The sequence below is a fragment of the Acomys minous genome (assembly GCF_964271855.1).
Source record: "Acomys minous genome assembly, chromosome: 1".
NCBI lineage: Eukaryota > Metazoa > Chordata > Mammalia > Rodentia > Muridae > Acomys > Acomys minous.
Genome location: NC_140483.1, coordinates 154,744,207 through 154,758,048, shown reverse-complemented (window position 1 = coordinate 154,758,048; position 13,842 = coordinate 154,744,207). Strand labels below are relative to the sequence as shown.

Sequence of the window (13,842 nt, the reverse complement as noted above, 5' to 3'; positions counted from 1 at the left end):
CCAGCCCTTGGGAGGCAGAAACTGGTGAATCTGTGTGGCTTCAAGTCTAGCCTCTTCTACATAATGACTTCTAGGTCAGTCAAGATAACATAGTAAAACCTCATCTCAAAAAAAAAAGCAAAAAAAAAAAATTATTATTTTGTGTGTGGGTGTGTATGTGTGGGTGCCCCCAGGAAACCAAAAGAGGGTGTCTCATACCTTGGTGCTTGAGTTACAAGTAGTTGTAAGCCACCTAACATGGGTGCTGGGACCCAAAATCAGGTCCTCTGGAAGAACAGCAAGCTTTCTTATCTGCTGATCTGTCTCTTCAGCCCACTTCCCCTACCCTGCTATTTTTGAGTCATGCATTATTTAAAATTTTAATATCAGGGTAATCACTCCATTGGACAAAGCAGGAACATTGCTATCTTTTTCTTTGTTCTAGAACAGTTTAGTATGAAAAGAACAAAGTGTTGCTGAGGGTTCAGTAAGCCTCTAGTAAAGCTGTTCTTGCCTGCTACCATTTTAGGAGGTAAATCTTGATCTGTGGTTACAATTTCTTCTATGATTTTATCTCTTTGTGTGTGTGTGTGTGTGTGTGTGTGTGTGTGTGTGTGTGTGTGTGTGTGTGTGTATAAGTTGAGATCATGAGAGCCAAAGCATGCACACATGTGTGAAAGTCAGAGGACAGCCTTACGTGGCAGTCCTTGCCTTCTGTCTTGTTTGAGACATTCTCTTGTTCCCTAGCTGGCCTGTGAGCTTCCGAGGATGCTCTTTCTCTGCTTGCCCTCTTGCCATAGGAGTGCTGAGCCCATGGTCTGCTTTTATATGGGTTTTGAAGATCTGAACACAGGTCCTTACACTTGTGTGGCAAGTGATTTACCCACTGAGCCATCTCCCTAGTTCCTCTTTCATTTTGTTGTGCTTTTTAAAGTAATTTCTTCTGATTTGGGGCCATTTTCAGTTTTTCCTTATTGTAGACTCTGTCACAGTGACTATCCTTACAATATTTGACTATGACTTAAGGCTTCTTATGATAAATTACAATTTATAACATTTCTGGATGTATTTTAAGGAACATTTCATAGGATTACCATCCAGAGAGACCATGTTCATTTATTTTCTTACCAGCTGGCCAGATGTGTCTGCCTTCTAGTACCCACACTAATATTATGCTGTCCCAGCTCTCAGTATGGCAGTAAATCAGTTGTCTGCTTTTTCCCTGTCACGGTTTATCTTGGTAGCAGGGATGCAAAATATAAAAGTGTGTGTGGCACACGCTGGGGGGGGGGGGATTAAAAAGGAACCGTTCCTAGAATGACCCACTGAGGCACCACCACCCGTCCACACTGTTGAGCTCGTGCTGAGGGTGGTTCTCTTGTTCCTAAGAACCTCTCAGAGAGGAAAAAGAAATCAGCTCAGGAGCGCTGCCAGGCGGAGGAGGAGATGGATGAGATTCGCAGGTCACACCAGGAGGAACTGGACAGACTTCGGCAGCTCTTGAAAAAGGCTCGAGTGTCCACAGACCAAGCGGCTGCAGAGCAGGTAACAGGCATCTGGCAATACAAGGAAGCTGTGAAGGACACAGAGAGAACACAGAGCTTCCACTTACCCTTAGAAAGGCGTTTCTTATGGCTTATACACCCTGGGAGAATAATGGAAATCCTGACCACCAGCAACACGCCCCCCGACCCCCAAACGTTTAAGTTATGCCTAGTTTGGGCCTGGGGGCATGTCTGAGGAGGTAAGAGGGCTTGCTGTCTGTACGTGTAAGGGACCTTACAGTGAAGCCACCGAACTGCACCACTCCATAGGGAGAAAGAGAGGAGCACCATGGCGATCCCCTGGGGAGTGTGGCGGTGGAGAGGGGAGAAGCAAAATGGTGGAAATGCAAGCAAATTTTATAGGGCAGTCAGCAGGGTGGAGGTCTTTGCGGTAGTTTAGGCTGTTTAGAAAGATAGGGGACTAGATGTCCTTTGAGGTAGTTGACCTTTGGTGGTAGGTTAAGGGAGGTTCCTGGTAAACAGAAACCCTAAAAAGAAAGCCTAAAGGAAGGTTTCTGTTTACCCAGCCAAAGTCCTGTTTAGAATTTGTCACCAACACTGCCAGTTTGGGGGGACCTAAGTTTGAATCTCTAGCACCCAAGTAAAATGTTGGGTGTGGCTACATGTGTACAGTAGAGACAGGAGGATGACTGGGGCTTGCTGGAGGCCAGCTAAGCTCCAAGTGCATTGAGAGACACTGAAGGAAGTGAAACAGCGCCACACACATAGAGACTAAGAAGGAATAGAAGGACGCTTTTAAAGTAGTTCAGATCATTTCAACAGTTGTTTTCTACCCAAATGGGCCAAGGGCCTTTAAATTGTATGGCAAATGGCTTCCTTTGTTGTAAAGGGAACCCCATCCCCTAACTCTCAATCTCCTCCACATGGTTATTGTTTATCTTGGCAGTTGTCTCTCGCACAGGCTGAGCTGCAGAGCCAGTGGGAAGCAAAGTGTGAGCATCTCTTGGCTTCTGCAAAGGATGAGCACCTTCAGCGGTACCAGGAGGTGTGCGCGCAGAGGGATGCCCACCAGCAGAAGCTGTCCCGCCTTCAGGATGAGGTAGCTCTTTCCATGAACCAAAGACCTCCAAGCTGGGGGGTTGGGGTGAGGCGTGTTCAGTCTTTTGAGCTTAGGCTCAAAAGTATTAACAGCTATAAAACACAGTCAGGCTAGTATGTCTTTCACATGCTTACACAGGATGGCAGGTCGGGGACCTGAAAAAACACAAAACAGCCAGTGTTCCAGGACTTGTTTCCCACTATTTGAGCCTTCATTAATTAAGCAAACATTTACTGACCATCAGTTTGGCTCTAGCCACTGTGATAGAGAAAGGGCATGCAAAGGACTCTGCCCTCAAGAGTCACATAATCACAAAAAACAAAAACGAAAACAAAAAAACAGATAAGTGATTAGGTGCTCTGTGAGGAAGTGCCTCAAGGAGCCAAGGACAGTGGCTGTGGTAAGGTATATGGTGGAGTGTGGGGTATGGTGGGATACTTACATGTGGGAAGAGAGCCCAGAGTTGACGTGGAGGTGTGCTATGAAAGTACCTTGCTGAAGTGCAGTTCCTCGCGTTATGCAGTTAAAACCCTCTGACTGGGAACTCTGAGAGGCAGTCTTGGAGGTGAGTAGGTTGCTGAGTGTGTATGTGACTACCATCCTTCACACCAGCTTGTTTTCGCTGTACTCTTGACCTCATTGGGAAGGGAGCGTGAAGCTGTGGCTTGATTGTTGAGGAAGAAGAGTAACCTGCATCAGCTGGTCTGGCATGAGGGTCAAGGCTAGGCCTAGCAGACCCAGGTGAAGTCAGGACTTGTGCGCACAACGGTTCTCTCGTGTTTCCTGACCACCACAAGTCATCCAGGTTCCCAAGGCCACAGCCCCATCTGTTCATTTTACAGTGCTTAGCTCTCCGGGCACAGGTTGCAGCCTTCACTGCACAGAATGAGCACATCCAGCAACTGGAGAAGAGTAAGTCCCAGGCACCTGCAGTCAGAGCTGCCGCTGACCCCTCAGAGAAGGTGAGCTGGCCTTCAGAGCCGCAGCAAAATCTATCACATCAAGGCGGTGATCCATATGTGATGCCAACAGTGTTTTTCCAGTTTTATTGATAAATCATTTGTCTGAATAAAAACTATCTCTTTAGAATCTACCACTCTGATAGCAAGCCAAGGAGACTCTTCCTCTGAAGCTTTGACAGTGCCCCTAAGTCATAGAGAAGAGTTGGAAGATGGGACTACACCCAGCACCAGCATCCAGCATCCACTAATCCCTGTGGTTCAGGCCACACAGCTTCCTGTGGTGCTCATAGTTGGAGTTACAACATATCAGTACATGATCTGTGGGCAGTCTTGCACACTTAAGCATCACTTGACTGGGAAGTCTTCTAGTTAGCCGTTCTGTGAAACAGGCTTGTCATTTAAAACCATTCTCTCCATAGTGGCAGCTCAGTGTCACCAGCTATTCATGACCATCCATAGAGCTCTAACTCTGTAATTTCAGTATCACTTAATGACTTGATTTTGGTAGCATGCATTTTTTTATCTTGGCACAGGTCAAGAAGATCATGAACCAGGTGTTCCAGTCACTGAGGGGAGAGTTTGAGCTGGAGGAATCTTACGACGGCAGAACCGTTCTCAGGACCATCATGCATACAATCAAGGTACAGCCAGAAAGCTGTCAGTTCGTTCATTGGAATGGGCATTTTGTTTAATTACCTTCTAAGTGCTCAAATTTAAAAACTTATCCAAGACCATCCATCAGTGATGGGGACCCTGATATGACACGTGCCTGGATGGATGTGGCCAGCCTCTTCTGACAGGTAGAAGCACAGTCATTTTAATTAGGTGGCAGCTGTGCTTCTGAGGACAGAGGGCCTGTGAGTGCACTCTGTCTCCCTTTCAGTGCTCATCTCCTCCTTGGCTTTTGAACAGATGGTGACTCTGCAGCTGTTGAACCAGCAGGAGGAAGAGCAGGGAGAGCGCAGCAGTGAGGAGGAAGAAGGGAAGCCTTTGAGAGCTTCCCTGGAGCAGCCAGGCCCCGCCACTCCCGGACTGTCTCCAGCACCCTCAAATGGGGAAATGCAGGAGGCCCCCAAGGTTCTGTCAGAACAGGTAGTAGGGGAGACTACTCCACTGCCTCCACAGGCTCTTCCCATGCTACAGGATGGTGCACAGACAAGGAAAGGGGAGCCCTCAGAAGCAGAGGTACCCTCAGAAATCAAAGACAGTTCCCTCCCACCTGAGCCAGCTGACATCCCACCCCACAGAGTCCTGGGGCCCCCGACTTCAATCCCACCTACACCTCCAGGCCCTGTAACTGTGGATTCTGGGTGTGAGGAGACACTTGCTGCTGGCCAGAGAACAGCGCAGCCCAGCAACCTATTGGGAGAAGAACATGTCAGGGAAGTAGCCCCAGATGGCCCACTGCAAGGAAACTCCAGGAGACTGCCACTGACTCCAGACCCTGAAAAGGGGGAGCCATCATCCCTAGACCCAGAAAGCCAAGGAGAACTTCAGCCTCCTGAGCTCAAAGAAGTTGAGGATGTCAATAGCTCTGGTCCTTGTGAGACATTGATGGACACAGAGCTTGCTTCCGCGGCTGCAGGAGCATCCCTCAGACACAACCAGGACTCCCAGCACTGCAGGTGTGTATCTGAACAGGCACAAGATGGCTGTCTGTCTATCTGTGGAAGTGGTCTGTCTTTCTCAGGGTTGCCATGAATGCTGTACTCATTCATTTCCCCATTGGTAGCTCTATATGCAGGGCTCTTGGCACACTATGGGGGTGTGGTGGCCAAAGCAGGTGTGGGTTATGAGTCTGAGGAGCTTACAATCTAATGGGGAAGACAAATCATGTTTATATATTCTAACAGCGGGGTAAGTGCTGAGGAAAAGAAACTGTGCTAGTACTGAGAATAAGGAGGGAGAATCTGTTAAAATAGGTGGCTAGGGAATTCATCTGAAAAGGTAGCATTTAAACAGTGATCTAAGGAGTACTAAGACTCATCCATATTGACAACAGGAGAGATTGCAGAGGGAGGAGCACACACAAAGGTGCTCTGGTGTGGTGGACACATCCCAAGGGACTAAAAGGAGCTAGTAGGGGACAAGTCAGGTAAAGCTGAAGTTGGAAAATGAAGAGGCCAAGATATAGGCTATTTTGTCACTATTAGAGCTTGAATTTTGTACAAGTGCAATGAGAAGCTAGTGAGAGGATTTAAACAGAAGAGTAATGAGTCTTGATTTATTAGCTTTAGAATTGTGCTGACTGTATATTATAGAGAGGCTAACACAGGGTGTAGACTGGAGGGGCTGACTCAAGGTGTAGACTGGAGGGGATGACACAGGGTGTAGACTGGAGGAGCTGACACAAGGTGTAGACTGGAGGGGCTGACTCCAGATGTAGACTGGAGGGGATGACACAGGGTGTAGACTGGAGGGGCTGACTCCAGGTGTAGACTGGAGGGGCTGACTCAAGGTGTAGACTGGAGGAGCTGACACAAGGTGTAGACTGGAGGGGCTGACTCCAGGTTTAGACTGGAGGGGATGACTCAAGGTGTAGACTGGAGGAGCTGACTCAAGGTGTAGACTGGAGGGGCTGACACAGGGTGTAGACTGGAGGGGATGACTCAAGGTGTAGACTGGAGGGGTTGACACAAGGTGTAGACTGGAGGGGCTGACATAAGGTGTAGACTGGATGAGCTGACACAGGGTGTAGACTGGAGGGGTTGACACAAGGTGTAGACTGGAGGGGCTGACATAAGGTGTAGACTGGAGGAGCTGACACAGGGTGTAGACTGGAGGGGCTGACTCCAGGTGTAGACTGGAGGGGCTGACTCTAGGTGTAGACTGGAGGGGATGACACAGGGTGTAGACTGGAGGGGCTGATTCCAGGTGTAGACTGGAGGGGCTGACACAAGGTGTAGACTGGAGGGGCTGACACAGGGTGTAGACTGGAGGGGATGACTCAAGGTGTAGACTGGAGGGGCTGACACAGGGTGTAGACTGGAGGGGATGACTCAAGGTGTAGACTGGAGGGGATGACACAGGGTGTAGACTGGAGGAGCTGACACAAGGTGTAGACTGGAGGGGCTGACATAAGGTGTAGACTGGAGGGGATGACACAGGGTGTAGACTGGAGGAGCTGACACAAGGTGTAGACTGGAGGAGCTGACTCCAGGTGTAGACTGGAGGGGATGACACAGGGTGTAGACTGGAGGAGCTGACTCCAGGTGTAGACTGGAGGGGATGACACAGGGTGTAGACTGGAGGAGCTGACACAAGGTGTAGACTGGAGGGGCAGACACAAGGTGTATACTGGAGGGGATGACACAGGGTGTAGACTGGAGGGGCTGACACAAGGTGTAGACTGGAGGAGCTGACACAGGGTGTAGACTGGAGGGGCTGACACAAGGTGTAGACTGGAGGAGCTGACACAGGGTGTAGACTGGAGGGGCTGACACAAGGTGTAGACTGGAGGAGCTGACACAAGGTGTAGACTGGAGGGGCTGACACAAAGTGTAGACTGGAGGGGCTGACTCCAGGTGTAGACTGGAGGAGCTGACACAGGGTGTAGACTGGAGGAGCTGACACAGGGTGTAGACTGGAGGGGCTGACTCCAGATGTAGACTGGAGGGGATGACACAGGGTGTAGACTGGAGGAGCTGACTCCAGGTGTAGACTGGAGGGGATGACACAGGGTGTAGACTGGAGGAGCTGACTCCAGGTGTAGACTGGAGGAGCTGACACAGGGTGTAGACTGGAGGGGCTGACACAAGGTGTAGACTGGAGGGGCTGACTCCAGGTGTAGACTGGAGGAGCTGACACAGGGTGTAGACTGGAGGGGCTGACACAAGGTGTAGACTGGAGGAGCTGACTCCAGGTGTAGACTGGAGGAGCTGACACAGGGTGTAGACTGGAGGGGCTGACACAGGGTGTAGACTGGAGGGGATGACTCAAGGTGTAGACTGGAGGGGATGACACAAGGTGTAGACTGGAGGAGCTGACACAGGGTGTAGACTGGAGGGGCTGACACAAGGTGTAGACTGGAGGGGATGACACAGGGTGTAGACTGGAGGGGCTGACACAAGGTGTAGACTGGAGGGGATGACACAGGGTGTAGACTGGAGGAGCTGACACAGGGTGTAGACTGGAGGGGCTGACACAGGGTGTAGACTGGAGGGGATGACTCAAGGTGTAGACTGGAGGGGATGACACAAGGTGTAGACTGGAGGAGCTGACACAGGGTGTAGACTGGAGGGGCTGACACAAGGTGTAGACTGGAGGGGATGACTCAAGGTGTAGACTGGAGGGGCTGACACAGGGTGTAGACTGGAGGGGCTGACTCCAGGTGTAGACTGGAGGGGATGACACAGGGTGTAGACTGGAGGGGCTGACACAAGGTGTAGACTGGAGGGGATGACACAGGGTGTAGACTGGAGGAGCTGACACAGGGTGTAGACTGGAGGGGCTGACTCCAGATGTAGACTGGAGGGGATGACACAGGGTGTAGACTGGAGGGGCTGACACAAGGTGTAGACTGGAGGAGCTGACACAAGGTGTAGACTGGAGGGGCTGACACAAGGTGTAGACTGGAGGAGCTGACACAGGGTGTAGACTGGAGGAGCTGACACAAGGTGTAGACTGGAGGAGCTGACACAAGGTGTAGACTGGAGGGGCTGACACAGGGTGTAGACTGGAGGGGATGACTCCAGGTGTAGACTGGAGGGGATGACACAGGGTGTAGACTGGAGGGGCTGACACAGGGTGTAGACTGGAGGGGATGACTCCAGGTGTAGACTGGAGGAGCTGACACAGGGTGTAGACTGGAGGGGCTGACACAGGGTGTAGACTGGAGGGGATGACTCAAGGTGTAGACTGGAGGGGATGACACAAGGTGTAGACTGGAGGAGCTGACACAGGGTGTAGACTGGAGGGGCTGACACAAGGTGTAGACTGGAGGAGCTGACACAAGGTGTAGACTGGAGGGGCTGACACAAGGTGTAGACTGGAGGGGATGACACAGGGTGTAGACTGGAGGAGCTGACACAGGGTGTAGACTGGAGGGGCTGACTCCAGGTGTAGACTGGAGGGGATGACACAGGGTGTAGACTGGAGGGGCTGACACAAGGTGTAGACTGGAGGAGCTGACACAGGGTGTAGACTGGAGGAGCTGACACAAGGTGTAGACTGGAGGAGCTGACACAAGGTATAGACTGGAGGGGCTGACACAGGGTGTAGACTGGAGGGGATGACTCCAGGTGTAGACTGGAGGGGCTGACACAAGGTGTAGACTGGAGGGGATGACACAGGGTGTAGACTGGAGGAGCTGACTCAAGGTGTAGACTGGAGGGGATGACACAGGGTGTAGACTGGAGGGGATGACTCAAGGTGTAGACTGGAGGGGATGACACAGGGTGTAGACTGGAGGAGCTGACTCCAGGTGTAGACTGGAGGGGATGACTCAAGGTGTAGACTGGAGGGGATGACACAGGGTGTAGACTGGAGGAGCTGACTCCAGGTGTAGACTGGAGGGGATGACACAGGGTGTAGACTGGAGGGGATGACTCAAGGTGTAGACTGGAGGGGATGACACAGGGTGTAGACTGGAGGAGCTGACTCCATGTGTAGACTGGAGGGGATGACACAGGGTGTAGACTGGAGGAGCTGACTCAAGGTGTAGACTGGAGGGGATGACACAGGGTGTAGACTGGAGGGGATGACAAGGGGTGTAGTCTGTAGCAACTAACACAAAGTGTAGACTATGGAGGGTGTAGGCTGTGGAGAGGATGACATAGAGAGTAAACTATGGAGGGTATAGAGTATGGAGGGCCTAACTCAGTATAGATTATAGAGGGGCTAATGCAGCAAAGACTGGAGGGGATTACACAGAGTGCGGGTCCATGAAGAATATAGGAAGAGGTTTGTTTTTTTGTTTTCTTTTGTTTTGTTTTGAGACAGGGTTTCTCTGTGTAGCCTTGGCTATCCTGGACTCGCTTTGTAGACCAGGCTGGCCTCAAACTCACAGCGATCCACCTGCCTCTGCCTCCTGAGTGCTGGGATTAAAGGCAACAAGATTTATTTCTCTATTATGTATAGTGGTTTTGCCTGCATGCCAGAAGAGGGCACCAGATCTCATTATAGATTGTTGTAAGCCACCATGTGGTTGCTGGGAATTGAACTCAGATACTTTGGAAGAGCAGCTAGTGCTCTTATCCTCTGAGCCATCTCTTCAGCCCAGGAAGAGATATTTTAATTGGGTGAATGGGTCTCTCTTTAGGGCCTATGGGCCTTAAAGTTGACGTGCACTGTGACCTGGCAGAAACAACATATTTGTGGCTTGATTCTTCTTCTTCAGTCTCTCTGGGGATGAAGAGGACGAGCTGTTTAAAGGGACAACTCTGAAAGTTCCAACGCCCAGAGCCCAGGCAGAGGAAGAGGATGAAGATGAGGTGGTAAGGAAATCTCAGGCTCTGCTGAGTCCTCACACCACCACCTGGGGGCTCTTCCCTGCAGGGTCAGAGAAGAGAAACGGAGTCTGTTGGTGGCCTACTTCCTGGACGCTGTGTACAGGACCCTGTGGGAGTAAGCTTGAGTCCCAGAGTGGACAGATGTGTAAGCAGAGTGGGGATGGCCAGCTGCCACTGTGCTCTTAAGAGGACACCATAGCCCTGTCCCCTGGGGGATTATTCCCATTTGGAGTGAGGGATTCTGAAGATGAGCTTGTTGGGTCTCCTCGTCCCTAGACAAACAGGTCAGAAGGATCGTTTATAGGAAGCTAGGGTAGGTAGGACTGAGCCCAGCTCCTCTTGGGGCCACTCGTTTCTCAGAACGTTTGCTCACCTGGCCCACTTCCAGTCTCTGCTTGTTTTGTCATCCTAACACGCTGAGCAGCAGATGAGCTCAGTGTTGACAGTGTAGCTTCAAGTTAGGGAACGGGAGAGTCAGGGACAACAAAGGGAGTTGCTGACAGAGACAGGACTGGAGCCCTGGCTTGTGCATCTGATGTTTGACTTTTGGGGCTCTGTAATGGGAAATGTGTGTAGAGGAGACAGAAGAGCATTAGACCCAGTCCATCCTCAGAACAGAACTATGAGGTTGAATATGGGCAAGGCCTATTGCCCTTTTATACCATCCATCTGGTATAGAAATTTTGCTTTGTGCCAGAAGGCAGTGACATCTGAAACCTAGCTCAGGTGAACCAGAGCCCTTCCGTCTTGCCTGCCTGCCTTCAAAGAACATACACCTACTCCTCCCATTAGTTTACCTTCCTCAGAATTAAGCTTGCATTTGAGAATGCTAACTATAAATTCTGTATAGAATATGAAAGAAAAAGGATGAGTATCCCAACTGATGAGTGATATGTTGATGGTGTTATTGTCAACCCCGTCAGGTAATGATCTCTTTCTTGAGTGTTCAGAAAAATAGTTCGCATCCTCATTCAGCCTTTTGCTGATATGTCCTATAGACAGGGATCTCAGCTCAGGGAGATGACATAGCGTAACTCAGGGTATGTGATGAGTAAACACCAAGCAGAGCCTTAGTCAGAACAAAACAGAAGCTGCCGTCCACATTTCAAAGTCCTGCGCTGGCAGCTTTTCAGGATTTCTTAGTTGATGCCGGGAGGGAAGTACAGGTCTGCTACTAGATGGACTGTAGGATGAGCCCAGAGAATTCTGTGCAGCACAGTCTTCCCTTGGCCTGGCTCCAGAGCAGAAAATGCCTCGGAGAGTAATCCAGTCTTGCACTTGTCTGTACCCTTCAGCCCTGTTGTCACCGTAGCAAACCAGAAGAAAAGGCAGAAGCTTAAATCATGAGAGGAATAGGAGAACCTCCTACATGGCTGCTTGTGTTAGTCAGCCTTGTCACGGGCACAAATGCCTGATACAGGAAGTGTTTAAAGAGTGAATGTGCATTTTGGCTCACAGTTACAGAGGTTTTAGCCCAAGATGGGTTCACTGCATTGCTTTTAGGCCTGTGGTAAGACATGTGTGTAGAAAAAAAAAAAACCAAAAAACATTCTCTTAATGATCAGGCAGTGAAAGGCTGAGGAAGGAGGGGCCAGAGCTCCTGTCCTCATTGAGGGCAACCTGTAATCAACTGAGACCTCTTACTGCACCCCATCACAAAAGGTTTCCACCACCTCCCAATGGTACCAAGCTAAGAACTTGAGCCTTTCTGCAGTAGCCTTTGGCTGGGACTTGGGGTCCTAGCATGCTCCACTCCCCCATTAAAGTGCGCATGGGCACTCCCTCTGTGGGCTCTGTGAGGTATTCCACTTTGCCACTATCCATATACACATCTGTCCGAGTTTGTCTGGCCACCTCAGGTATGTGACCGTACTTCTCCAAATCTCTGTCATCTTTCCTTTTCCACCCCCATTCTCCCAGGCTGCTTTGCTTCTGTTTCTTTCTCTTATCTCATCTCTCCTCAATGACCCTTCTTTTTCCACACAAAAATAATGTAAGTTGGCATATCTGTCCAATGACTACTCGTTTCACAAATAAACTACAAAATCAGCCAAGTAAAGTTGGTCTTTTGTCTCTGTTGAAAGATGGCTTCTCTCTGTGCTTGCTTGGTCCAGCTTTATCTGAATGCTTCACTTCTCTGGCTACAAAACCTGTCTTTCCAGTTCATCTCCTTTCCAGCCAGAGGGAGGACAGACACTTCCCCTTGTAGGCAGGAAGCCATCTGGACAGGGATGAGGACTGACCTCTCTTTCCTGTTTTGTCAGAGCATGAAGGGACGTCCGCCCCCAACACCCCTTTTTGGAGATGATGATGACGATGACGATGACATTGACTGGCTGGGGTGAAGACCTAGGAAACAGGCACGCAGGTTTCTCTCCCGGCCCTTCCCTAAGCATGATTTTGCACAGCTGGCCTCAGGTCTAGGTGAGCCTCAGGGTGAGGTCCTGGTGACCATTCTGAGGACAATGGTTCAGGCATCTGAGTTAGCTGCCACCTGAGCCCCGGCCTGACCTGGTGAAGAGGACCATGAGCCTATCTGCAGAACTGGTGTCGTAAGACCCCTCAATGAGTGACCCTACCATGGAGGAAGGGTTGGGAGGGCCACCTGCAGCCAGTCACAAGCATCCTGCCATCTCTCCCAAGCTTTTTCTTTTCATTCAGTCTCAAGTTGACCTGTAAGCCCTCCTTCTCTCCCAGGACTCATCAGAACTGCTGCGACAGGGCCTATAGCCTGGGAGGGGTCTCCTCAGAGAACTGATCATGCTGGCCTAGCCTGTGGCTCTGGGACATGTATCTTTGTCTCTGCCTTAAATCTTATAAAAGAGGTCAATAGGCATTTGGAACTAATGAGACTAAAATAAATGTCTACAATAAAACCTGACTCGGGCCCTTGAGGAGAAACTGAGTTTGGTTTCCAGGGCTGTCACACTCCTCTTTGGGATCCTAGGGGTGGGAGTTGTAACTGGATCAGTTAATGTTTACAAAAACACTGTGATATATTTCCATTGGCACTTGTTGTTCAACTTGGGAGGTTTTCAAAGAGTCACATGCCACAGTTCCAGGTCACCACAGCTGCATAAGGCTTGAGCATTGTAGTTATCTGAGGACAGGCTAAGGAGCATGCAAGGAAGGGAGGGGCCCTAATATCCACTGTTCCTGATATGTGAGGGGTCCTCGTTCCCTGTGAGCTCCAGGGGCCAACATTAATTACTGCAGAGAAGAGCAGTGAGAAATACTCATGGCTGAACCGGGCGTGGTGGCGCACGCCTTTAATCCCAGCACTCGGGAGGCAGAGGCGGGCAGATCACTGTGAGTTCGAGGCCAGCCTGGTCTACAAAGTGAGTCCAGGACAGCCAAGGCTAACACAGAGAGACCCTGTCTCGGAAAAAAAAAAAAAAAAAAAAAAAAAAGAAATACTCATGGCCTTTCCTTCTTCTAGATCTTCCAATGACCACACAGTCTTCAAAAATAGTACTTTAAACAAAAATGTTCTCTGATTTTAAATGTTTGTAAGACTGTCTCCTGAATTCCACTGTGTTTGGCCATTACTCTTGCAGGCTTTGTGCTTGTCTTCCACATTTGGGCCTAGGAAGCATTGAGAAAGGCTGTATTAAATGGCCGGGTGTGGTGGCGCACACCTTTAATCCCAGCACTCAGGAGGCAGAGGCAGGAGGATCGCTGTGAATTTGAGGCCAGCCTGGTCTACAAAGCCAGTCCAGTACAGTGAAGGCTACAAAAAGAAAACTGGCCTTGTGTGTGTGTGTGTGTGTGTGTGTGTGTGTGTGTGTGTGTGTGTGTAAGGTTGTATTAAATGGTTATGAAACAAGTTACTTTGCCCTCTAAGCCTA

At 50.0% G+C, this 13,842-nt stretch overlaps 1 protein-coding gene across 3 annotated transcripts in view; it reads left to right on the top strand.

Annotated features, from left to right (window-relative positions):
- FKBP15 (FKBP prolyl isomerase family member 15) overlaps window positions 1-12,870 on the top strand; it is a 60,431-nt gene extending 47,561 nt beyond the window's left edge. For 2 of the 3 annotated variants that reach the window (XM_084803242.1, XM_084803240.1), the window contains exons 22-28: window positions 1,369-1,524; window positions 2,431-2,583; window positions 3,426-3,545; window positions 4,079-4,186; window positions 4,458-5,170; window positions 9,883-9,979; window positions 12,259-12,870. In XM_084803242.1, coding sequence (XP_084659368.1) covers window positions 1,369-1,524; window positions 2,431-2,583; window positions 3,426-3,545; window positions 4,079-4,186; window positions 4,458-5,170; window positions 9,883-9,979; window positions 12,259-12,339 — 1,428 coding nt within the window. In that variant the 3' untranslated portion in view covers window positions 12,340-12,870. The remainder of the gene's footprint in view (window positions 1-1,368; window positions 1,525-2,430; window positions 2,584-3,425; window positions 3,546-4,078; window positions 4,187-4,457; window positions 5,171-9,882; window positions 9,980-12,258) is intronic. The other variant, XM_084803241.1, reaches the window with a different exon arrangement.
- Window positions 12,871-13,842: the final 972 nt, after the last annotated feature.